This window comes from Erithacus rubecula (genome assembly GCF_903797595.1).
Source record: "Erithacus rubecula genome assembly, chromosome: 1".
In the NCBI taxonomy this organism is placed as follows: Eukaryota; Metazoa; Chordata; class Aves; order Passeriformes; family Muscicapidae; genus Erithacus; species Erithacus rubecula.
This window is the reverse complement of record NC_136658.1, coordinates 18896214-18920381: the sequence shown is the minus strand read 5'-3', so window position 1 is coordinate 18920381 and position 24168 is coordinate 18896214. Positions and strand designations below refer to the sequence as shown.

At 39.6% G+C, this 24168-nt stretch overlaps 2 protein-coding genes across 6 annotated transcripts in view; both read left to right on the top strand.

The window, feature by feature from the left end:
* Positions 1-9334, top strand: part of TBC1D23 (TBC1 domain family member 23) — a 31316-nt gene extending 21982 nt beyond the window's left edge. For 3 of the 4 annotated variants that reach the window (XM_079311908.1, XM_079311906.1, XM_079311905.1), the window contains 4 exons: positions 2809-2897; positions 5652-5787; positions 6809-7003; positions 8029-9334. In XM_079311908.1, coding sequence (XP_079168034.1) covers positions 2809-2897; positions 5652-5787; positions 6809-7003; positions 8029-8110 — 502 coding nt within the window. In that variant the 3' untranslated portion in view covers positions 8111-9334. The remainder of the gene's footprint in view (positions 1-2808; positions 2898-5651; positions 5788-6808; positions 7004-8028) is intronic. The other variant, XM_079311907.1, reaches the window with a different exon arrangement.
* Positions 9335-13111: 3777 nt separating this feature from the next.
* On the top strand, positions 13112-23971 carry NIT2 (nitrilase family member 2). Of its 2 annotated transcripts, XM_079311945.1 has the most exons (10): positions 13112-13205; positions 15080-15198; positions 17505-17625; positions 17740-17828; positions 19118-19211; positions 20144-20218; positions 20636-20714; positions 21359-21457; positions 22477-22532; positions 22946-23971. In XM_079311945.1, the coding sequence occupies exons 1-10, from the start codon at positions 13178-13180 to the stop codon at positions 23032-23034; spliced, it is 849 nt and encodes a 282-aa protein (XP_079168071.1). In that variant the 5' UTR covers positions 13112-13177; the 3' UTR covers positions 23035-23971. The 2 variants fall into 2 exon arrangements, with proteins under 2 accessions (XP_079168071.1, XP_079168072.1); XM_079311946.1 differs by lacking the exons at positions 22477-22532; positions 22946-23971 and adding an exon at positions 21816-21929.
* Positions 23972-24168: the final 197 nt, after the last annotated feature.

The following is a 24168-nucleotide window of genomic DNA, read 5'->3' as shown; positions in this document are numbered from 1 at the left end:
AACTGTTGCTTTTTACAAGCAATGGTCAAGAGACTAAAGGAAGAAAAAGAATGTATTGGCAGTGCTTTCTTCTCTTAGTTTCTGCTTTGTTATTTCTGTTTTCTTCCTTACTATTGCTTTTTATGGAATTTTTTTTAACCTGTCATTTCCTACATACATTTTATTAGTAGCCTGTACTAGTAGAAGACACCAAGAGCAATTGCTGTACAAATTATGGCTTAAGGTTTTAGCAAGAGAGACTATAAGTATGAAAAGTAAACTTTTCATAAAACATCATCAGAACTTAGATATGACAGGGAACCCACGTGGAAATTCTGTCTGGAAGTCTAAAGTTTTTATACTTATCACATGGTGATGGAACATTCTGAAAGAAACAGACATGCTCATTACTGGGAAAAGAAAAATGATAAGTAAATATGCTTTGCAGTTCTACCTCATTCACATAACTACTGCTTTTCATGTAAATATGGAGGCCCTTCACATCTGCCTCACATACAGTGTCTTACAATTATTTCAGAAATAAAAATCATGAATTGAGGTTTTATAAAATTACTTGTGATAATTGAAGAGCAGCTCATGCATAATTACTTTGGAACTTTGGCTGTACTTTAGGAGCTCTGTAGCTTTTGACCTTCTTACACTGAAGTGCATGAAGATTAATGCTGGATGAATTACTGAAAATTTTAAAAGTGGTTTTTCAAGGATTTTTGACTAGTTTTTCTTTTAAGTAGTTTGGACATAATTTGAGCTGGGATTCACCCAAATGCATCACAGAAAGGTGTTGTTTGTATGAGCAAAATCATTAGAAGAACAAAGAACAATGGAGATGGTCCAATAGCATGTAGTATGTTTTGTTAATGTAGAAATACTAAAGATCATGGGGATTGTACCCCACATTTTGTTGATCTGTTTCTAGAATATGGTGAAAAAGTGTTAAAATACCAGATTAAATGTATGGTGACTCTTTAATAACTCAGATATTACAATCTGTATTTGTAACCAGGAAGTTTTATATACTGAGATTTTACTTTGATTATTTTGCTTATTCCTTTCACTCCTAGTGCACATCTTCTTTCATTGGGTAGATGCAATAATAAATTAGCTCACACGGTATAACCTAGAGTATTTTCTTAAAATTACAGTTCTTAAAAAGCTAGAATGGCATTTTTTCTGTATCCATTCAATTAGATCTACTTTGTGTTTATCTCTTCATTTGGCAGGTTTGCCACCAAAGGACATTGCATTAAATTTGTGACCATGTAATGGTGGCCTTCCATGTAAACAAGTTAAAGGGAATCACTTTCTAATTTAAGATGCTACCAGGCTTTTATAAAGTAGCTTTTTATTCTCTTGTTTACTCTTTTGTCCTGACTAACTTCAGTTGATAAACACCAGTGAGATCTGCTCTTAGATCCTCTCTGTATAATTCAATTCGACATTAATTAAATGTGCTGCTTCTTACTCAATTGGTTATGTATTACTAAAGCATATTTACAAAAGCCTCAATATGGAAGCACTGCCCTCTTCAATTGTCAGTGTCATTGATGCTTATTGTCCTAAACACTAATGAGCATGTTATTGTATGTTTATTTTTGTGCCATCGTAGACCACGTTTCTGTTTGTTTATTTTTAATTTTTCCTTGTTTTTTTGTTTTTTGTTTTTTAATATTAGTAAATTTTACCCATAGAAAATGTTGTTTTCTTTTCTAACTTTCAATTCTACTTTCAGGTATCCCTAAGTAGTAGCATTAATTTACCTGTTACTAAACCTATTCCCTGCCCAGCTTGGTTCTACAGTAGCATTTACACTGGAGTTTGTGAATGTATTTAAAACAGAAACCAAGGCTTAGAGTTGGTAGGAAACAAGTGCACAGTATGGAGTAGGAGGTTATTGAACTGGAGGAAAGGTACAGGCAGGTTTTTTGGGTTTGAGTTTTTTAAAACTGCTAGATATTTCCCATTCCAAAGGCTGAAATTATGAACTGTTTGGTTTTTTCAAAAATTGCTGGTATTGTTGCTTTCTGAACTTTCAAGGTTTTCTCATATATTTCAGGTGTTCTCAACAGTTGAGAGCAAGAGCTTTTAATTCAGCTGTGACCATGTAATCACACCATTCTGAGCTGGAGCTTTAAAATATCTCAGGATTTGCAATCTTACTGTCACACATTAAGATTCAGTTATGTGTGTTTGTGTCATTTGACTGATACGATATGTAGAAACAATTTAAATGTGATTTTTGACATCAATATCAAAGTGGTGCTGGGATTGTAGCAGTAGGAATTGTTTGAGCATATATTTCAAGATTTGACCCAAACTGGAAGTAATGAACAGAAAATCAGCATTTAGACTACAGTGGATGGTTTGTAATAACCCCACTGTGTAGTTTTTGAGGCATTTTATCTTTTAAGGAATTTGGCATCCTTGTGAAATTGCCCTCCAGATATGTTTTAGTTTCATGCTACAAACTTAGCATGTTGTCAGTTTTCAGGTCTCTCATGTATGCTGCCATTTGAGAAGGTGAGCAGAAGCTGGGGGTTTTTTAAAAGAAACCAGCATTTCTTTCCACTTTATCTGTTACAACAGTCAGCCTCACAAAGCGACTGGACTGTGTGCTTTCACTAACCAAGTTGCTTGGTGGGTCACTCATGTCTTCCTTGCAGGCAGCTTCATGAAATTCTCTTGTCCTTCTCTGTTGCACAGCTGTGTTTACATTTTGCTAATATGTTACTGTGGAACTCAGACTACCAGTTTCAAAGGTACTTTTCTTTTCCTGTCCCATGCCTTCTCCTGCCCTTTTGTTGCCAACAGACATGTCAGCAGCAGTGACAGAGTAGGAAAACCCTACCGTGGTGTGAAGCCAGTATTCAGCATCGGAGATGAAGAAGAATATGATACTGGTACAGTAGATGATTTTTCCTCTTACATATATTGGCTTATTTAGACAAAATTGTTAAGTTGGACTAAATCTCTTACATTTTTGTCTTGCAATATGATACTTGTTTATTATTGTTGTTTGTGTGTGTTATGGTAATGCTTAGGACCAGACCCCTTCAAATACATAGAAGCAGATTAAATAAAAAATAATTTGTGGTAGGCACCAAACAGCCAACTGGAAGAAATTGAAATAAATATATATAGTGGATCTTGTGTCTTCTCTTGTTATTTCTGTAGTAAAGATCTTTTTTCTGCACTGATCATGTATATGTAATAACCTGGAAATTGTGTCTTTAACAGTAAGCAAAATATAAAAGACCTAGTTTGGCTGATATATCTCAGTTTGGATGTCTAATATTGTCAGTTAGTGTAATGATCTGAACTTCTGAAATACAGTTGGAGCTAGACTTTAAATGGCTAATGTGTGCACACTTCTTCAGTGTTTCAGACTTTGCTTTTCAGAACTGAATCTATTAATAAGTGATTAATTTCTTGAAATGCGTGCAGATTGCTGTAGGAAAAAAGCATGCAATTTTTATTTAAATTTTTTGTCTAGTTGAAAAACTACAGGCAAAACTGGAGCACCACACATTTCATAAAGGTTTGTTTGGAATTTTTTTTGAGAGCAGTTCTAACATTAAAATGGTGCAGACCTACTGCTGCCCTGGTTCTGCTCTGTTAGTTTTAGCCCACTCCCAGTTATCATCTCACAAATAACTCTTCTGTGGCAAAAAGGCATATTTGTCTTCTGTGGGAGAAACAAGTAACTAGTCTGAGAATCTTTAACATGCAAAAAGAACAATTGAGGAAGATTAATGAGAGTTACAGGTTTAAATAATATGGATGGCAATCAGTTGATCATCATTTGCAGTAAAAATTTTGAAGGAGCAAAGTGGAATTATCAGGTGGAAGCTTTAATGCTAACAAGATTTTTCTCCAAATGCCATGTAATTAGATTTGCACAGTCCTTTGAGCATCCATAATAGTGTTTGACAAAGTCTCTGTAGTTTCAGAAAACCAGCTCCTCCAAGACAGATTGTCTAGAACACATTTTCAGTAATGGTTTTTGCTAAGTTCTATTTAATCTGTGCTTCTAAAAGCACTATTATTCTTGGTAAGTAAGCAGAATCAGAGCAATTTGAGTAAGCAAAGCTAAGAGATATGGAGTGAAATGTATATAATCTTGATACAACAGAATGCAAAAAGTGAACCTGTTTCTGTATAATTTGTTTTAGTGTTTGGGGTTTTTCTGTAGTAAATAATTGCAGTCATCTGTAATTATTGCAGCCTGCTCTGGGTAGATCTGCTTGAGCAGGGAGGTTGGACCAGGTGACTTCCAGAGAGCCCTTCTATCCTCAGCCATTCTGTGATTCTGTGACATGAGGGTGGATTATTGTTACATTTGCTTCAACTCCATAATGTATTTTTCAATGAAAACATTTTCCAAAGTGTTTTCCAAATTTTCCAACATTTTCCAATTTCAAATTCTGAATTACATTGAAGTAAATAGTTTAACAAAGTATAGGAAAGTGGCTTTGAATAAGGCTTTTTAAGATGCTGTCCTGAGTTATTTCTGGGAGGGATTTGTATGCAGTTAATATAGTTGATGATGTCAGATAACTAGATTGCTTAAATTCTTCTAATGTAGCACCAAAATTACTATAAACATAATCAGCATCTTTAGACATAAAAGCAATGTTTTGCAACTAAGTCATAACACATGCAGGAGTTTTGGGTGTTTCCCAGAGGTCTGTACTGAAAATTTGGGGTTGGAATATGCTCTTAAATGCCCTTTAAAAAGGGTGTGAAGCTAACGACAACAGTTTTTGCTAATGATCCAAGGTTATTTGAGGTAGTAAGGACAGACTGAGTCTTTTGCTAATCTGAATGACTGGGTAGTAAAATGGCACATGAAATTCAGTATGAATTTAATGCAAGAAAGACGTTAAAAAAATGCAGCTACTTCTAGTTTCAGATCCAGTGGTGATAGAATGATTTGGCTGTATCCAGCAGCAGTGGGTTTATAAGTAAGTAGTCATCAGCAGTAAGAAAAGCAAATCAAATGCTCAGAAATCTATGATTCACCCACACATTAAATATTGTGTATCTTCTGCCCTTGATGTCAGAAATAATATTTGAACAGGAAAAGGATGAGACTGGAGTACAAAGGGTGAAGAAAGATGTGATATTACTTGCACAAAAGGCACAGCTGAATGTTAGAAGTTTAGTTATGTGAAAGAGGCATTTTAATGGAGGAAAAGTGATCCACAAAAATAATGCCTGGCCTTGAAAGGGATCAACAGGGGTTCATTTCTTCTTGTAAAAGAAGCTAGCCACAAGAAGAGACTCTTCTGGACTTAGTTGGCTTGGTTTTGGTGCTCCTTGCCAAAGGATATTGGTGGTTTAAGTGCAAATGGGTTTATATGGCTTCAAGGAAAGTCTGGGCAAGTCCATGCAAAAGAAATCCATGAAACTTTACTGAATGGACAAATCAGACCAGCCTAAGGTATCCCCTGACCTAAAAATACTTGTTTGTTGAGAGAGAAATAACAGATATGCCTTTTTCTTTCTTCCCTCTCAATAATTCTGTATGTTTAGGTAGACCTTGCTTTGAACCAGTGTATCTACAGTGGGTTTAAGTGAATTGAAAAGTTGGCTGATGGTTGTGAAAAGAATTTTTTTTTTTTTAACGTTTTTACTCTCTCCATTCAAAACAGATGAAATTGATAGCTCCTCAATGTCGGATGATGATCGAAAAGAGGTTGTCAACATCCAAACGTGGATAAATAAACCTGATGTGAAGTATAACTTCCCTTGTAATGAAGTAAAAGAAAATGGACATATGTTTCCCAGGTACTGAAATTAATCCTAAATTCAATGAAAACATCCATCTTGATATACATTCTGAAAAAAAGTGTTGATCACTTAAATTATCCTTTATATTAAACTAGGATGAAAGTGTGAAGCAACCTAGAACAAAGTGTTACTGTATTTGCATTCTTGTTTGTGTTCGTTTGAAAGAGGTTTCTGCTAGGGAAGGCAGGACCCTCCTGTGGAATGGATAATGCAAACTCCTCACTCCAAATTATAATTTTGACATTAAGGAGTTCTCAGACAGAGATACAAGGATAGGAATAACAGTTCTTTACTAGTATATGTAACACAGCAAACAACAACTATGGAGTTAATAACAGAAAGGACTCCATGACAGCCTTCTTGGCCCAGGTGGAAAAGGATGCAGGAGAGGCTTTGCTTTACAAAGCCCTGGGGCAGTTGATCCCAGTACCCTGCAGGACTCTGAAAATGCACTAAGCTGAAACAGCTCCTGTGCTTTATCTGCTTCTAATTTCTCGGTATCTCCAAGAGAAACTCCCAAAAACCAGAGCAGTTCCCCCTCCCCAATGTCTCAGGCACCCCAGCCTCTTAGCAAGTCAATGGAAAAAAATTCCACAAGTAACAAGGAAAGAAAAGACAAGAATACCCAACCCCCAACATTGTATTCCTAGTGTTATAAAATGGTAATTAAGTATAAAACCTGGTATGAAGATTTGCTTTGAAGAACAAGATAGTAAGAAAAATTGGAGGGGGAGAGAGGGACTGGAGGTACTTGCTATGCTCTGTGCACCAGTAAATGCTGGGGGTGATGCCATGCTTGTTTTCAGAAATGGCCATGCTACAGCACTCAAGGAAAATCTGAAGTATTTTGTATAGCTTTGTTAATTAGATATTATGAAAGTATTAAAACTGTTCCTTAGATTTGGAAATGGTATTATCTAGCTCTCTCCATGTAGTTTAGACATAGAATTTAACTTTCTAAATAGCTGATATTTAATTCATTAACAAAACTAATTTGTATTTTTTCTTTTCCTTGAAGTCATCTCCTAGTAACAGCAACTCATATGTACTGTTTGAGGGAGATTCCATCACGAAAGGGACTGGCTTACATACAGTCTCGGCAGGCACTCAACTCTGTAGTCAAAATCACATCCAAGAAGAAACACCCAGAACTGATCACCTTTAAGTATGGAAATAGCAATACTTCTGGCATAGAAATTCTGGCAGTTGAAAGGTAAGCCATCTCAGTAGCAGAGATGTAAGTGGTGATGATACCCAGGATGCTCTATGCTGGAAATTAGGGGTATGCTGTAATTCCCAGAATAGAGCTCAAAAGTAATAGTTTTTATTTAGGAATACACAATTCAGATATTATCTAGGAAAAAAGATTTGCTAGCAAAATGATGAGTGTGTATGAGACCCAGAAGAGAGGAACTGCAACTAGTTGTTGGGAACAGGAAGTGTTTTCTTTTTGTTAGAGGTCTTAAGTAAAAATGAGGTGGACAGTTCCCTGCAGCCTAAACTCAAAACTATGATTCCCTGAAACCTGATTCTTGGAAGTTACATGTTGCCATGATCACTGGTTGCATACTTAAGAGGTGGAAGGGGATGGAGCTGGATGTATCAGGCTTTTTTCCCTTTGTGTAGCCTGCTGTTTCTTGGCACTGTTTTGAGAAGATTGCTGATACCAGCTGAATGTTTTCTCATCCTCTTCTTTGGAGAGAACTGTGTGAGTGGAGTTTTCACAAGAGAGGAGAGATGAATTCCCTACCTAACTAGGGACATTCTGTGCCTGCTGGTTCTTTAGGCTTATAGTAGGAAAACAAAGATAAATCCACATTTTGCAGAGAACTTTACTGCTTGTTGAATTTTACTTCATCACCCACCACCTTGTGGACTGGAGCAGATTGATCTAGAGCTGTCTAAAGGAATGGAAAAAATGAAATCCACAAAAACCAAGCAAGGACTGCTGTGCTTCAGTCAGACAGTGCTATCTGTAGAGATCTTGAATGGCCTGACCTATCCCATTGTCAATTCTTATTTCCAATATGGCCTGTGAAGTACTCCTCAACAGTTCTAAGTTCACAAAGAGAAAGTTTCATAATATAATCAGGAATTAAATGTTATATTCCTGGTATTTTCTTCATTTTAATATATTCCCCTCTTCCCTTCCTCCTAGACAGAGGAAAAATGAAAAGAATTTCAATTTCAAAAATTTTATAGTGAATTAATGATGGCTTTTTCTAATTTTTTTTTAAGGTATTTGATTCCAAATGCAGGTGATGCTACCAAAGCCATAAAACAACAGATCATGAAAGTATTGGATGCCTTGGAGAGTTAATAACTAAAGACTTTGTAGAGACCAGTTTATAAAGAAGAAGCAACCAAGATACTGTATGTGGACACAAGCTGACTCTTTCCCAACTGAATACTAACTTAAGAGAATTTTTCTGTTTGCTGGTGGGAGTGCCTGAATAGCAGGCTTAAGATAGGGTAAATTATTATCCATTTCTGAACAGGATTTTTGTTTGGGTTTTTTTTAATTATAATTTTTTTCTGTTTTGGAGAAGTGTTTGTTATAAAGGTCAGTTTGTTTCATTTTAATGCAGCCTTAATGGGAGTGATCTGCATTTTTGCAAGAGCAGATGCAGATGGATTGACATTAAGTGTGTTACAGGAGTGAAGGACTGTGAGATACAGAGAAGCAATTGAAAACACAATGTTTTTTAAATTATTATCCCTTCCAAATAAAATGTCTCCATTGCGTACAGTCTAGAAATTTGATTTTGCCTACCAGGTAGTATCAAAGACCAATTAAAAATTTAGAGTTTTGAGCAGAGCAGATACAAATGTAAAAAACACTTTTTTTCACATTAAAAATGGTCATGTCAAATTTGGGCTTCAGATAAATGGAAAAAATGCAAGAAATTTATAAAATTAAAGGTTTTTTAAAGTCTTACCAGCTACTAGGCTAAATGACTAGAATTGATGGTAAGAATTATTTTTAAATACTTAATTAACTGTAGTTATTAACTACAGTTATTACTACAATTATTATTGAGATTTTTTTAATTTTGCAAAATTTTGCATTTCATATGTTGAGGCTGTTTCCCATGTAAAGATGAGTGTATGCACTGAAATGCATGTTTCATATGACTGTTGAAAACAAATTGCCTTGCTCCTCAGAAAACAAATATCTAAGAAATCTAAATTAGATGTTTAAAACCCTTCAGTTTAGCACAAAAATGAGTACATGCTGACCAAAGGTGTGTTTAGCAAGAAGATGAATGCACACAAAACCAGGGAAGAAATTCCAGTGCTGTATACCTGTGATAAATGTATTCTTGACTGGTTGCCTTCATTGATTCAAGTATTCATTTATTTTATTTTGAGTAGCAACTTCTAAATTATTAAATATTTGGGAGATAACAACTATATGATTGCTCATCATAAGCTTTCCATGTATTCAAGAATGGTTCTCTCGTTCAAAGCTCAGTACAGGAATGTTCTTATGGACAAGGCAGAGCATCTTTGTAGACTGATGGGAAATCACCAAAAACTGTGACAGATAATGGGGATTAGCTTTGCTGCATGAAATCTTCTGAGTGCTTGAATCAAAGCCTATGATTTTGTACTTATCAGAAGGTGAAACAAGTTAAACTGACCTTTATAGAAAACATTTATTCTAAGTTATTTTACTAGAAATCAAGCTAGGGCACCTTAATTCTGGAACTAATTACTTTTTTTCTTCTTAGTATCTGAGTAAACACCAATAGAACTTGAACTGTTGAAAATATTTGCATGAAATTGCACCTGGGCCAATGCTCATGTATTTATAGTTTTGCCCAGCAGCTGTTGTATTACATTTTCCTCTTCCTAATCCCTTCTGAAAATATCCTCAGGAGTCTCTGACTCTGTGCCTACTTCAGCAATGAGATTTTTTTCATGTAAAGATGTTTGTGCTACTGTTTATAAACTACAGTTGTAAATAAACCAGTACAATTTGAACATAACTTGTTCTGTCAGAAGGCATTTAGTTGCATACTGTGTAAATTCTCTGAATCAATTAAAAGTTTTTCCTAAAGGTGTTTTGTAAATGGAAGTGAATTTGATCTTTGGAGTGGAAGAAGCTGATCATGGATCGTAGGGAGCTACTGCCAGTAATTTCTTAATGTAAGTATTTCAGAATTTAGATTAATTTCATTAAGGACTTTTGCATGAGCATTCACAGAAAGGTCAAAGTGAGTTAGCAAATAATCAGGTTATAGAAAAGGTTTCTGCATAAATTCCAGACTTCTCAGCATCATATTTTTATTATGAAAATGGTGACTGAATGATACTATTTCTCCTAGTCAGGAGGGGGAAAAGTGAAAATAACACTGTTGTTAAGCAGGTGTATATGAGCATCAAATGTGGAATGTGGCTAATGTGTATGCTTCACTGTCAGGACAGCAAATACAGCAGACCTGTGAGATCTACAGCAAGTAATGCAACAGGAAATCAGTTTTTAAATACCTTCTCTGTATAAACATATAATGCAAGCCATTTTGAGGCTAATGATTTGTAAATTTTAAGGCAATGTACAAGTTATCAACAGACCTTTTATCTTAAGAAGCTCAGCCCAAAGTACGAATAATTTCAATGGTGCTAGTGTATCTCTACCCACAGTTTAAGGGCCACTTTTGCCTTATAGTGTGCATACCTGTAGTTACTGTTTTTGTTGTGAAACTTGTATTACTAAGCAGAAATTCTAATTATTGTACAGCAGTGATATTTTTTGAAAAGAAAAATCCAAAAAGTTGATATGCTACTTCCTAGCATATTCCTATGCTACTTCCTAATCCTTGAGCTTCAAGGATTTTTTTTAATTATTTGCTACCAATGTGTTGGCTCTTATTTTATGCTGCATGCACCACTGTCTATATTGTTGAATATAAGGTGACAGTTGTTATGATGGAGAGATAGAAATGAGGTCTGGAGTAGGAAAGAAAGTCTTGGAGTAAACTTCCCTGCCAGATGAAAGCTCTTACCTTTGTATCATAGTGAGAGTTGGTGCTTCTGTGCTCACTGCTGACTCTTCGCTTGTCTCACAAGTTCATTTAGATTCTGCTTTGCATGAGAATTTGTAAAGAACTTTACATGTATAACCCACCAAAAATACTGTTGATTGCAGAGATGCAATTTTAAAATTGCCTTTTCCTGTTAGCCCTAACACATGGGTATCACCTATGATTTTATCTGTTCCTTCCAACTACGTCATCTGTAATTTCAAAACTCCAGGTACTGTCAAAGAAGTTTTTTCACACACTGAATGTGTGAAAAGTTTCCCTTTAGGGAAGGAAAAGGGTGGTACTATGTAACTTGTTCTACTGGATATGCACTTAGTGCTTTCTAATACTTTTGTTTGGAAACTTGAAAAATACGTTTTACCTCTCTGACCCTGGATTTTTGGCTTGTGCTTTGCACCTTGAAGGGATGATACTACTTAATTTTTTATTCTTTTTCTTGTTTGGGAAGAAATTGGGAGACAGCTGTTTGTTGTACCTGGAGTCCTGCTAGGTATGATGTATGGAGAAAAAAATTTAAAATATCATGTATGCTCTTTCTACCACCATGGACTTATAAAAAGCAGGGAGGCCTGCCAAGAGCAGCTGCACTCTGTTCTGCCATCCTTTGGCTTGGTCAAATTGGGTTGAGGGGTTCCCTTTACTGCTCCAAGGGACAGGTTGAACAGTTCTCTAGTTAAAGGAAGGTTTGTAATTGTTGCACAAAGTAGTGGTTGTGTATTTTACAGTGTTTGTGCACTTCCCATCCTTTATCTCTCTGCATGTTTCCTGAAAGGGAAGGTGTGTAAGAGATTGATCACCCTGGAATACCCATTTTATCTTTGCCCATTCTGCTGTTATGTGCTTTTAGCTTACAGATATCATCTCTTGTGAGAAATACTGCTACACAACAGACATCTACAGTTCTACAGACATGCTTCTAAAAAGCCCAAGGCTGGAAAATATGTACATGAGACAGCAATATTTTGTGCTGAGTAAAGGGGAGCACTTGGTGTTTAGAGCAGCATGTTAATTAGCGTGTTGGTTTCACAGAATTGGCAGTGTTGGGCAGAACCTCTGGAGCTCATTTAGTCTAAGTTCCCTGCCAAGGCAGGGTCACCTCGAGCAGGTGATACAGAAACTCGTCCAAATGGGTTTGGAATATCTCCAGAGAGGCTTCACCGGGGCAGCCTGTTCAGTGCTTTGCCACCCTCAATGTAAGGAAGTTCCTCCTCATATTGAGGTGAAACTCTGTAGTTTAGTTTATGGCCATTGCTCCTTGTCCTGTCACTGAGCACCACTGAAATGAGTCTGGCACCACACCCTTGACAAACGCCTTTGAGATGTTTATATGCACTTAGGAGATCCCCTATGAGTTTTCCCTTCTCTGGACTAAACAGGCCCAGCTCCCACAATCTCTCCTTGTAAGAGAGAAACTCCACACTCCAAATCATCTTTGTAACCTCCACTGCACCCTCTCCAGTAGCTCCTAGTCTTTCTAGTACTGAGGAGCCCAGAACTGGACACTGCTCCACATCTGGAGCACTGTGGAGGTGTTCGTACCTTGGGAGACGCTGTTCTTGTAAAGAAAGACGGGGATGTCCCAGGTGAATGAGCTACCTGTAAACTGGTACAGCACCCTTGGGATGGGCGCTTATCAGACCCAAGGCAGCCAGGGGTTGTTGCGCAGGGCAGAGCAAAGGGGCTCTCGGCACGGCCGGAGCTGTGGGGGCTGCGCTGTTGCGGCCAGCGCTGAACGGGCCCGGGGGAGCTCTGCCCGCTCGCTGCCCCCCGCACAGGCCGGGCAGGGCGGGGGTGCTTCATCCCTGCACTTAGCCGCCCGGAACGCGGGTCCCGGCACCAGGCGGGCTGGGTAAGGGCGGCGTGAGGGCGGGGCGGCTCTGAACAAGCCCGCGGGTCCCGGCACCAGGCGGGCTGGGTAAGGGCGGCGTGAGGGCGGGGCGGCTCTGAACAAGCCCGCGGGTCCCGGCACCAGGCGGGCTGGGTAAGGGCGGCGTGAGGGCGGGGCGGTTCTGAACAAGCCCGCGGGTCCCGGCACCAGGCGGGCTGGGTGAGGGCGGTTCTGAACAAGCCCGCGGGTCCCGGCACCAGGCGGGCTGGGTGATGGCAGTTCTGAACAAGCCCGCGGGTCCCGGCACCAGGCGGGCTGGGTGAGGGCGGTTCTGAACAAGCCCGCGGGTCCCGGCACCAGGCGGGCTGGGTGAGGGCGGTTCTGAACAAGCCCGCGGGTCCCGGCACCAGGCGGGCTGGGTGAGGGCGGTCTGAGGGCGGTTCTGAGCAGCCCCGGCCCGGGGCCGGCACTGCGAGTCCCGGCAGCCCCCGCGGTCCGGGCGGTGCCGGGAATGCGGGCGGCGGGCGCGGCCATGGCGTGTGAGTGGGAGCCTCTCCCGTCCCTCTCCTCCCGCGGTCCCGCCGGCTCGGGCTCCGCGGGGCGCTCGCCCGGGTTCCCCGCCCCTCCCCGGGGTCTCCGGGCCCGGCGAGGCCGAGCCGGGCCTCGGCCCTGGGCGATGGCACATGGAATAGTGCAGGGAAAAGGGAGCTGCCCTGGCGCTCCGCTGGGCACTGACCGGGATACAGTGCTCGCCCTGCAGGGGTCAGCTCCTCAGGGAATGCCAACAAACCGAACGTGCTTCGCTTCTGGTGTTTTAAAACAACAAAACAAACGTGTTTTGTAATGCAATGATACAAATTGAACTATTATTTTACTCAGATGCGCTTTTACCTGGTTGAGGCCTACATTGCTTTAGGCTTATCCTGAGAATTGCTTTTAAATAAGTTTTTGAGGCAGCTGGTCAAGACTGGGAGCAGAGGTCTGTCTCTATAGCACTGCTGCACATTTATCTACATTTCAGTTGCTTCCACATCTGAATGTTTGTAAATGAAACTGTAGCACAAATATATGTGTTCTGTTGTGGCTGAGCTTCAGTTTTGCACCTTATCAAACTCCAAAACTGAGGCATATTATATTTATTTATGGGAAAATAATATTAATTACCTTAATTACATTTGCTGATGTTTTAAACATTATGGGGTTTTTTCCCTAGTGGCTTTTTTTTTCTTTTTATGCTGAAATGTCAATCTTTAAGTGGCCAACTTGCCTGAACTAAAACACATTCCACAAATACTGTGGAAGATCCTTGGTATGTTTATCTTGGTGGGTCTGGAACCTATGGTTACATCTGTTCAGAATACCAGATAAGCTCTGTTTGCTCAATAGAGCCAACAGTAAGTCTCCCACATGAAGAATGGCAAAAGGAGCAGTTAATAATTTGCCTAACCTCTAGAAATTAGCTGCTTAGCTACTGAAGTGAGAATTAAACAGGAAAAAAGATTTATCTCGACTGCTTTTGATGCATTCTCATCTTCACTTGAATCAGCTTTTCCAGTTTTCCCTGACTACTGGGACTGTGTTGCTTGCAGCTTTGTCTTTTTCTTTATTGTGATCTTTGACTATATGATGGGGGAGTTTTCCAGACAGGAGAGGTGCTATGAAACTGGGATACTTTTTAAAATAAAGCCAGAGAGGATTGATTGGTTGGTTGGTTGGTTGGTTGGTTTGTGTTTCTTTTAAAGGAAACAGTTCTACCTGATCAGGGTGTGTTTCCCTACAGCCTGGGTACTCGGAGATTAAGGGTAAGAAGTCCAAGGGGCATGCAAAAAATGTGGCAACTTGGAGAGTCTGCAAATGTATTTCCTACTTAGTGGGAGTAGAAGCTGTTGATAACACTTGTAACTTGGCCAGAAACCAGTTTGCTAAGAAATTATCAAGAAAGATGTACACCTTTCTTGGTTTTTATAGCCATTTTCCAGACTGGGTGTGAATTGAGGGATAAAAGCAAACAATTCCTTTATTTGGTGCTTTTGGGATTATCCAGCCCTTTGGTGTGCTGGTGACAAGGGGATGGGCTCCCACAGTGCACAGCAGCCTGGGAAAGAGGGGCTGTGCTCTCCCTTCCTGTGACATGGCTCCTTCCCCTAGAACATGGGCTGGGTGTTGCTGGCACATGAGCTCTGTGATCTTTGCAGGGTGGTGACCATGCATGGCTGCCATTGGCAATCCTGGGTTTCAGGTGTTAGGACTCCCTGTTTCCAGAGTCACAGACTGCAGCCTAAGTTGGTAGTGGTTTGTGCATATTTTTTATATTAACTCATTTGTTTTCTTCAATGCCAGTTACTGAATTCAAATTTGGAAGAGTTTTCTGGGGGAATTTTGATGAATGTTTTTTTTTCTTTTCTGCCATCAGCCTTCCGCCTCGCTCTTATCCAGCTTCATGTATCTGCTGTTAAATCAGATAATCTCCAACGAGCCTGTGGACTGGTGAGAGAAGCATCTGCTAAAGGAGCAAAACTTGTGGCTCTACCTGTGAGTAAAGATTATGGCCTACTTAGCCCTTATGCTTCAAACCCTTCAAAACTTCTTTCTACTGTTATTTGTGCAATATATATTCCTCTTCCTCCCTGGATAGTTTAGGTGCTGTATGAAGCTTCAAAACAAAACTAAAAACTAAAAAATCCCTGGGGTTGTATCTGGCAGCACACTAAGAGGTGGGAGATGTAAAGGGAAACAAAAAACAGGTTGATCTTTTTCTAGTATAAGATTCTGGTAAAGTTTTTGCTGGTTTAAATCCTAGGCAACGCCATCATTGATATATTCTGAATTCAGGTAAGTGACACTGTAGTTTGAATCTTTCCTGAAGAAGTGTAGAAAAAGGCAGTTTTCAGCTAAAATATGTTGACGTGAAGGTAAAAGATGGTACATAGTAACTTCCTTTGCTGTAAGCATTCCAGATACATGAGAAACAAAACAGACTTAAGACATATTTCCAGTAGGTCATTTATGGCTGAATTATGATTAAGACACATTTCTCTTGTGACTTTCATGTGTGGAAACATAAATAGCCACTTAAAATGATCAATCACTTCTGACTTACTTCTTGAACTTTAGCCATAATTTGCTGAATTTTTACCCAGTGGGTGTGCTGGCAACAGGGTGGGCTTCCCAGTGCAGCATTGAGTGTTTCTCCTCTCTTCACAGGGGTATTTGTGTTTCTCCTGTACCCTGCAACATCTGACACACGAGTGCAAAGTTCATCTCTGAGTGAACTTTGGGTCTCAGTTTTACACACAGAATGTTTTCTCTCCTGCTGACATGGGGGAAGCATTGAGCAACCTTCCCAACTTCTCTGTGCTAACATGGTTCTAGTGTTGCAAATGTGACCATTCAGTGTTCTGCCTGAGCCTCCTGTGTAGAGATTACCCATTATTTACTGTTTTCATCACATAGTACCAACATTGAATTTTCCAGACTTGTTTAGCTGAGATACTCACTTTATGCATTTAGAATATAAGTTGTCAAACATGGGCAAGGCATTTCACAGACTTTTGGGAGATACATTTTGTGTTGACATTAGGGCGTGGGCATGAAATATTGTCATCCCTCTGTTTTGTTTCTTTGGGGGCTCGTTATTTGCTTTAGTAACTTTATATAAAGAAAAGTAATTCACACTGATGTATGAAGATGGAGGCAGCTGGCTTTGCTTTCACTTCTTAGAAGTTCAGCACAGATTTCAAGAGCCTGGGAAGCTCATTTTGACAGCCTGCAGAGGCTTCCCTTCTAGCTTCTTCCATCTGCAGATTGTGCTGTGGGTTAGCTGGTACCTGCTGGCCTAGTGCCTGTATAGGGGGAAAAAACCTTTCCAGCTTAATTTATTAATTTAATTTATTCCAGTTCAGTAGAACCTACCTCAGTTTTTAAGAAGTTTGCTTGAGCAGATAAAGCAGGAAAGTTCTACTCAGAGCTCAATTTTTTTTCTCCCTTTGTGGGGGTGTGTTTGTCACTTCTGATGATGAGCAATGGAAGTTTTTGGGCTGGGAGTCCCTTTTTCACAGAAGAGAAATTGCTGCCATAGTTTGATAGCCTATCTGTGGCCTCCAGCTGTACTCCTTCAGGGGACAAAAAAGTGTTGGTTGGAGTGTCTCACATCCTCACAGAGCTGGCAAATGTAATGCAGAGTGAAAGTTCCTCATATCTTGGGCATCTCAAACTCCACTAGCCCACCTATCTTAGGCATCTAAACTACTCTGTTAATCTGACTGTGTAAAGATTACATGCCTGGTTCTGATGGATGGCAAATCTTTAACTAGGGCCTAAGGTGGAGGACACTGTTCAGTTGTGAGAAAGTAGTGTTTAAAGTATTTTTTTAGCAAAACGGTAAGTAATTTTGAGAAATGTATGCTTTTGACAATATCCTTTTAAGAATTAAGAACTCATGGGCTGTAGATGAGCATGAACATTTCACAGTTTTGAGAGGATCTGTTGAGCTTGTAACTTGTCAAATGAGCTGTGTGAACATCCCTTGTGTTCTTGCTAAGCACAGAGCAGTGAATGTGGTAGCCTTACAGCTTGCATGATAGTCTTAGCTCATGTTCTGTTTGGCATGCACTCCACAAACACACCTGTTGTATTTTCAACAATTGTTCAAGTCTCTCTGGCCTTCCTGGCTTTTCTGGTTTGCTTAGTGAGCCTCTGTAAATGAAACTCCATAACCAAAGGTTGTTTGAGAATGTGGTTAGAGAGTTGGAAAAGTTAAGCACATCTCATTGTAGTGGTGTTACAGGATTTTAGCTTCTCTCTTTTTTATTTTTTTTTTTTTTTCCATCTGATTCTAGGAATGCTTTAATTCTCCATATGGAACCCAATACTTTAAGGAGTATGCAGAGAAGATACCTGGGGAATCAACACAAAAGCTGTCAGAAGTTGCAAAGGAGTGCAGCATATATCTTATTGGAGGTAGTTTACTCTGAGTGACACTGGGGGGAAAATGGGCAATGTCTATTACTGCCATTGGATCAAAATTACATAAATAATACAGTGAGGGATATCTCTGTTCTCACCTTTACAAAGGATCCATTCCAGAAGAGGATGGTGGAAAACTTTATAATACATGTACTGTCTTTGGGCCTGATGGTGCTCTGCTGGCAAAGCACAGGAAGGTAAGATAGCAGAATATTGTTATTAAAAGTTTTCTCAACAGTGTTGCACAAACTATTTCATCTGTATTTAAAAGTGATGTGAATTAGTAGAATCTTGCAATAATAAAAAGTTGTGTACCATCACCCATGAAATTTCATGTAGCTTTTATTTGGGGCATGTAAACACCACTTCAAAAGGTGGTCATAAATTTGTCCTGGATAAGGATGACAAAATACTAGAAGGTATAATTTGCTTTTCCAATATGCTGGGAAAACCATGATAAAGAGTAAAACCTGATCCAACTTGGATATCTTTGTACTGTGGCCTAAGTCTAAAACACAGTGCCACTTGAGTGGGATCAGAATTTCCCCTCAGCTTCCTGATGGATTTAGTCCTTCTGTTATAATAAATACTCCTCTTTGCATACTTTGTGCTATACATGTGATTAGTGCAGATATGCAGAGTCCAAGTTAATCTGTCCCTGCTGTTTGTGGTAGATGTTTGCTTGCTATCATCTTCCACCTCAACATTGCTTTGTGCCTTCTGGAAAACTGCCTCCCGTTTGTAACTCAAGTCAGTTTATCTTCATGGAACTGTTCTGTCCATTCTTATCCCCACTTTCTGTTCATGGGACTGTGCACACAGGGATCACTCCATGAGTGAACAACACCTTATTTCTATCAAGGATAAGCCAAAAAGATAATGCAGATTTGCTTGGAACAAATAAGGTGATGCAGGTATTAATTTATTCTGTTTGCTGATTCTCCATTAGCATCACTTACTAGATCACCTTGTGCAGTTTTGTGTTGCCTTCCACCTGTCACAGCACAGCAGTCTGCAACTACAGGAGTAGAATGAGTTCAGGCTTGTGCTAAATATGAATGAATAATAAGATAAAACCAGCTCTGTTGTTAGGAAGCTCCAGTCAGGGGCAACACTTTCCATTGCAAGGGAGGGATAAAGGTTGTTGCAGGCCCTCAGAGGCATCTGCAGAGCTGAAGTCATGGGAACTTTATGGCTCGGTGAAGGTATTTTCTTGAGAAGTTTTACAGGAATGGGACTCTAATGTTAGATCATTAGGTCTAGACATCTAGCTGTTCTGCATGTATTTGCAACTTTGGACATGTATATTTCTGTGAAGAAGAAACATTTAAAATCATCTTTGGGGGATCTAACAATTTTAAGCAATGTGTACTTTGGATCCTGATAAAGGAGAAGTCTAGTTAACAGTAGAAAACATGCCTAAAGAGGCTCAAATACCAAGCAGAGAAATTTTTAGTAATTGTTATTAATCATAGTATAATTGCAGGTTCATTTGTTTGACATTGATGTTCCTGGGAAGATACAGTTCAAAGAGTCTGAAACACTGAGTCCAGGGAATAGTTTCTCCATGTTTGACACACGTGAGTATAAGATAAGCCCTCTCTTTAAGAAGTTCTACTGCAGTAACACTACAGTCACTCTGGAGTTCTCTTCCCTCTCCTCCTTCCCAACAGTGGATTTTTAGACTGTCAGATTGGGCATTTGATAACCATGGCAAATATAGTTTAAGTTTTCTTCAACTGTTTGGGTCACTTATGAAACTTTTAAAAAGGCAATGTGGTTGCAAAAGGACAGAGGAGTAGAAAGAGTTGAAACATATGTCACCCCACTTCCCTTAATTAAATAATGGTCCTGTTGATTGGTTAGAGAGAAATGACTGTATTTTTATAGCAGTTACAGCTTGAAAATGGTCTTACAAAACATGGCCTAGAAAAAAAAGTATGTAACAGCTACACTGGTAGTTGATTGCTTCATGTGAGGATGATATAACAATGGAGACAACTAAATCAGCCTTCTTGAATTAACCACACCAGATAAAAAAGCAAAATAGCTATTCCTCCCCATCCCATATTGCTAAAAAACTGATACAGTCTGTTTGCTGAGCTCTCCAAAGAGTCTCATCTGCCACAGTCACATTTTCTTCCTTGCAGTGTGCATGCTCTAAGAAAATACACGACTGTATTCTTACTCAATGAAAAGCAGAGAGTGTTTTCTTTTATTGAAAAGAAAATAATTGAAAAAAGTGTAGCTAAATGAGAGAGGACTATGTTACATAAAGACATAATTTTGTGGAAATGGCTGTTTTTAAAGGGTAGATAAGACTGCTTCTCACAGTCTTTCTGTGGTCACGAAGCATAGATATCCCCCACCAATAGCCAGTGCATGCTGAACACACATTTAAACATAGCTCCTCCTGTTCATGTGAACCATGAAAAATAATGCTACAGGGAGTCTGTGATTGTTTTGTGTACTTGTGCTAGTGATATGACTGTCCCTTGTGTTTTGAGAACAGCATACTGCAAAGTGGGCTTGGGCATCTGCTATGATATGAGATTTGCTGAGATGGCTCAAATCTACGGCCAGAAAGGTGAGGCTGGGTCACCTAAGGGAGCATGGGCAGCCCTAAGGCCAGGCCTAGCAGGGCTGTTTCTGGGTGGTACGTGCTGGGTCATCTCTGTGATTAGGCATTCTTATCCCTACCCAGTAACACAAAATGCATCCTGTGGCTAAGATTCTTACTCAGATGACTGACTTCTCTCAGGGAGTTAATTAACCAACACTTCCTCGTCCACATGTGGTGGTGGAGTGATGGAGTTGGGGTTATCCCCACAACAGCTTTTGGCTGATGTAACCTGTTACACATGGACAGGCTCTGGTTCCATTTTGGGCAGAGGCTGGGAAGTATGAGAAGAAACCTCACCTTAGGTTTCAGTGTGAAGGGCCACTCTAGGGTAAACCATCTTCCTCTTAATGATGCTTGCATTCTAATTGTCTCCTAACAAAGGTTGCCAGCTGCTGATATATCCGGGGGCTTTCAACATGACAACAGGACCAGCTCATTGGGAACTCTTACAAAGGGGACGGTAAGATCACAGTAACAGCTTATCCCTCTGTTCTAGAGAAGCTGGTGCATGGAACTGAATTTCCATGTGTTCCAAATGACACTTATGCATCAGAAGTGGTGCTGCAAGGCCACTCTGCCACTGGAGCTGTACCATCCCTCAAGCCTTGCATAGGACACCAAAATTATTTTACTGTAAGGAGAAAAGCAGGAAGTTCTCAGCCTTTACTCCTGCTTGCCTATCCCTGTTATGCCTTTCAACAACCCTTTCCCATGGCTTTATAAGCACCCTTCACACACAAATTCTAGAGAGAATAGCCAGTAACCATTTGGGAAGTGCTCTAATTACAGGTAGAAATAGACTCTGAGATTCCTCAATGCAGTATTATTTATTAATTTGGTCAGCCTCAATCAATTTTGCTACATACTGAATGAATCTGTGATGATGTTCTATGCACTGATTTTGGAGCCAGGTGCTAGAGACTTCTCATTCCAGGCTCTTCTTTCTCTGACCTTTCTATCATTCACAGTTTGGGCTAGTCATTTAGAGGATATATAGCTTGTCCTTCAGAGTGGATTGTTTCTCTTCTGTTTAATTAAACGGTATTATAAAAAACAATTCTTCTCATTTTTTCCCTCCCTTCCTTTGTTTTTCTGTGAACACAGAGCTGTTGACAATCAACTCTACGTAGCTACTGTATCTCCTGCTAGAGATGAAAAAGCATTCTATGTTGCCTGGGGACACAGTACTGTAGTAAATCCATGGTGAGTTCAATAAAATTAAAACCACCACCTTTTTCTGGTTAAAAAATATTTTAGTTGGCAGTCACACTTCAGTCCTACTTTTCCATCCACTGTTAAAAATGCAAATTCTTGGTAAAGAATGACTTCAGCCTACATTCTCAAGATCATAATTTAAAACAGCCAAACTAAAAAAACAAGAAATAAACTAGAACTAGTTTGAGTAGGTATTCATTTTGGTAGTCGTTACTTAGTGCTAGGATTTATCAACTGCTGACCTTGTCACCTTGTCAGTCCATTATATGCTATGCACACAGTAATTCCCTGTGTAGAAGCAGACCATCTTAAACAGCTTACACAGAACTATCTCGTTTCCTCAAAGAACAACACTGTTTTGAAGTAAGAAAGAACAAGAAGAATGTCTTCAGCTAGAGAAGAGAGATTCTGACTTGAGCAGAAGTCACACAGGTGCCCAGGAGCTAAAAGTGACCAAATCTTCAGGCACTTGGTTTTTTTTCAGATAAATCTACTGAGATAATATGATTCCAGTTGTTTTCACAATAAGGAAAACTTTATCTATGTCTTGAGCTTTTAACTTTTTGTGATGAAGGCAGTGACAGAACACTTGGGGGAGACATGATCATGTTCAGTAGTTCATGCAGACGATAAGTACACTACTAAAAGCTAGTAGGATCTTCAATGGAGAAAGTGTTCATCTTTGCCAGTGTGGTTGTTCCTTTCCCTTTGAGGTATGTTGCATATTCACAAGCAGTGGTTCTCAGAGTGGCTTTTACCAAGTTCTTGAGCTTTGAAAGACACGTTGAGTATGTATGTATCACATATAAAAAGTGCCATATATAAAGCCTGGAAGCCATTTCTATCATGCCAGAGATATGGATGATGATGCTATTTTTAGGACAGCTCTGTCATTACAGCTCTAGGCATCAAGGGTAGGAACTCCTTTTTATACAAACAGCAGCAACTGGACTGATGCCTTGAGACCAATGTGTTAATCCTGTGAACAAATGTGCTTAATTTTGCAGGGGTGAAGTTATAGCCAAAGCTGGGACTGAGGAAACAGTTATATACACAGATATAGGTAAGGGTGAAATTGTGGTTTTTTCCCCACTTTTTTAACTTGAGTACAGGTCATGATGCTAAGGAGAGACAGTTCTTGAAGTCTGTGGCCTTACACATGCAACTACAAATGATGCAGCATTCCTCTGCCTTGTCCACCTTTGCCAGGTTAAAGCAAGAAAGAGCAGCACTCAGCTGTACTGTTCTGTGTACAGTACTCTATAGCTGTACCCTCCTAGTTCACTTCCTCAGGAAGAAGGTGCTGCCTTAGGACAGAGCAAAGCTGAGGTTTCCTTCAGCCCTGGCTGCTCACTTGCAGTGCCCTACCACCCAATTCTCCATCAAAGGTGCTCTTTCCCCTGTCTTACCTCAGAGCAAATTAGGAGCTTTCTTTTTTAGCTGCTGTTCTCTTAACTTTTTTCTTCTCCCCTGCAGATCTAAAGAAACTTGCAGAAATACGTCAACAAATTCCTATTTTAAGTCAGAAACGTTGTGATCTCTATGGTGTAGAGATGAAAAAGTAAAGCTGGGTGAAGAGGGAAAGTTCAGCTGTCACAGTGGCTGTTGCCTTCACCTTTGGAAGGATTTCCTTAGTAGTTGCTCCATAATTTACTGCCAAATGTGCCAGTTAAGAAACCACCACATAACAAAATCCTGGTGCAATTCTAATATCTCGTCTCATACTTAAGTATTTCATAGTATTTTACAACTAATATAAAGATGAAGATGGAATCAGTTCAACATAGCAGTGATTAACATTGATTTTTATGCATCATAATGTTTTAGTTACCTTCTGAGGTCTTTTTTGTAGAACATAGAAGTGGAAATGTTCTCTGAAACTCCCTCTCAAATCAGCTTTGGTATTATGAATTTTTCAATGAATTATGAGAAAATCTAGAAGCATGATTCTTCTCACTGTCCTTATTAGATGTACATGTCTTAACCAAGGTCCTTGAATGCCCTACTTCTAACTTGAGAAGCTTAAAATTTAACACACTGATAAAAACAGGCCAAATTCTGCTCTGCACTGCTTGGGAAACCAGAAGAAGCTGCCAGACAGAGCTGCTCCTATAGAAGAATCTGTAACAACTTTTGGTTCATGTGTTTTGTCTGGACCTGTGTATTAAATTCTTCTCATGGCAAATGCTGTTAATTGCTGAAGTGATAAGGGTTACTGTGTTGTTACAATAATTTGCATATTGCCACACCATACTGCTTCCTTAAGAGAATGGCAGGGTTTTCACTCTGCTGCCTGGAAAAGGCTGAGGGGAGTCAGGTTGGGAAACCTGTTGCACTAAGGCCTTCTGCCCAGTCTCCCAGAAGACTGCTCAGTGTTTGAATGCATTACTGCTGCCATGGGCAGCTCCCATCCACTGCAGAGAAAACACTCCTTACCGTGCTGCTTTTGCTGGAAGCAAACTGATTGTAAAGATGGCTTTAAAATACTGAAAGCATGTTGCACTCTTGGTTTTGGGGCTTTTTTTTTTGAAGGAAGGTATCTTTTAATGTAAGAAGAATTTAGAAATTGTGCTTTTTATTCCTTGGGATGAGAAAAAGAAGGAACTTACCAGCCTTCACTGATAAGCTTTTAGTTTCCCAGCAGCATAAAAAAGCCATAAGGCTAAAAGAGATTGCAAAATACAAAAGGGGAAGAAGAG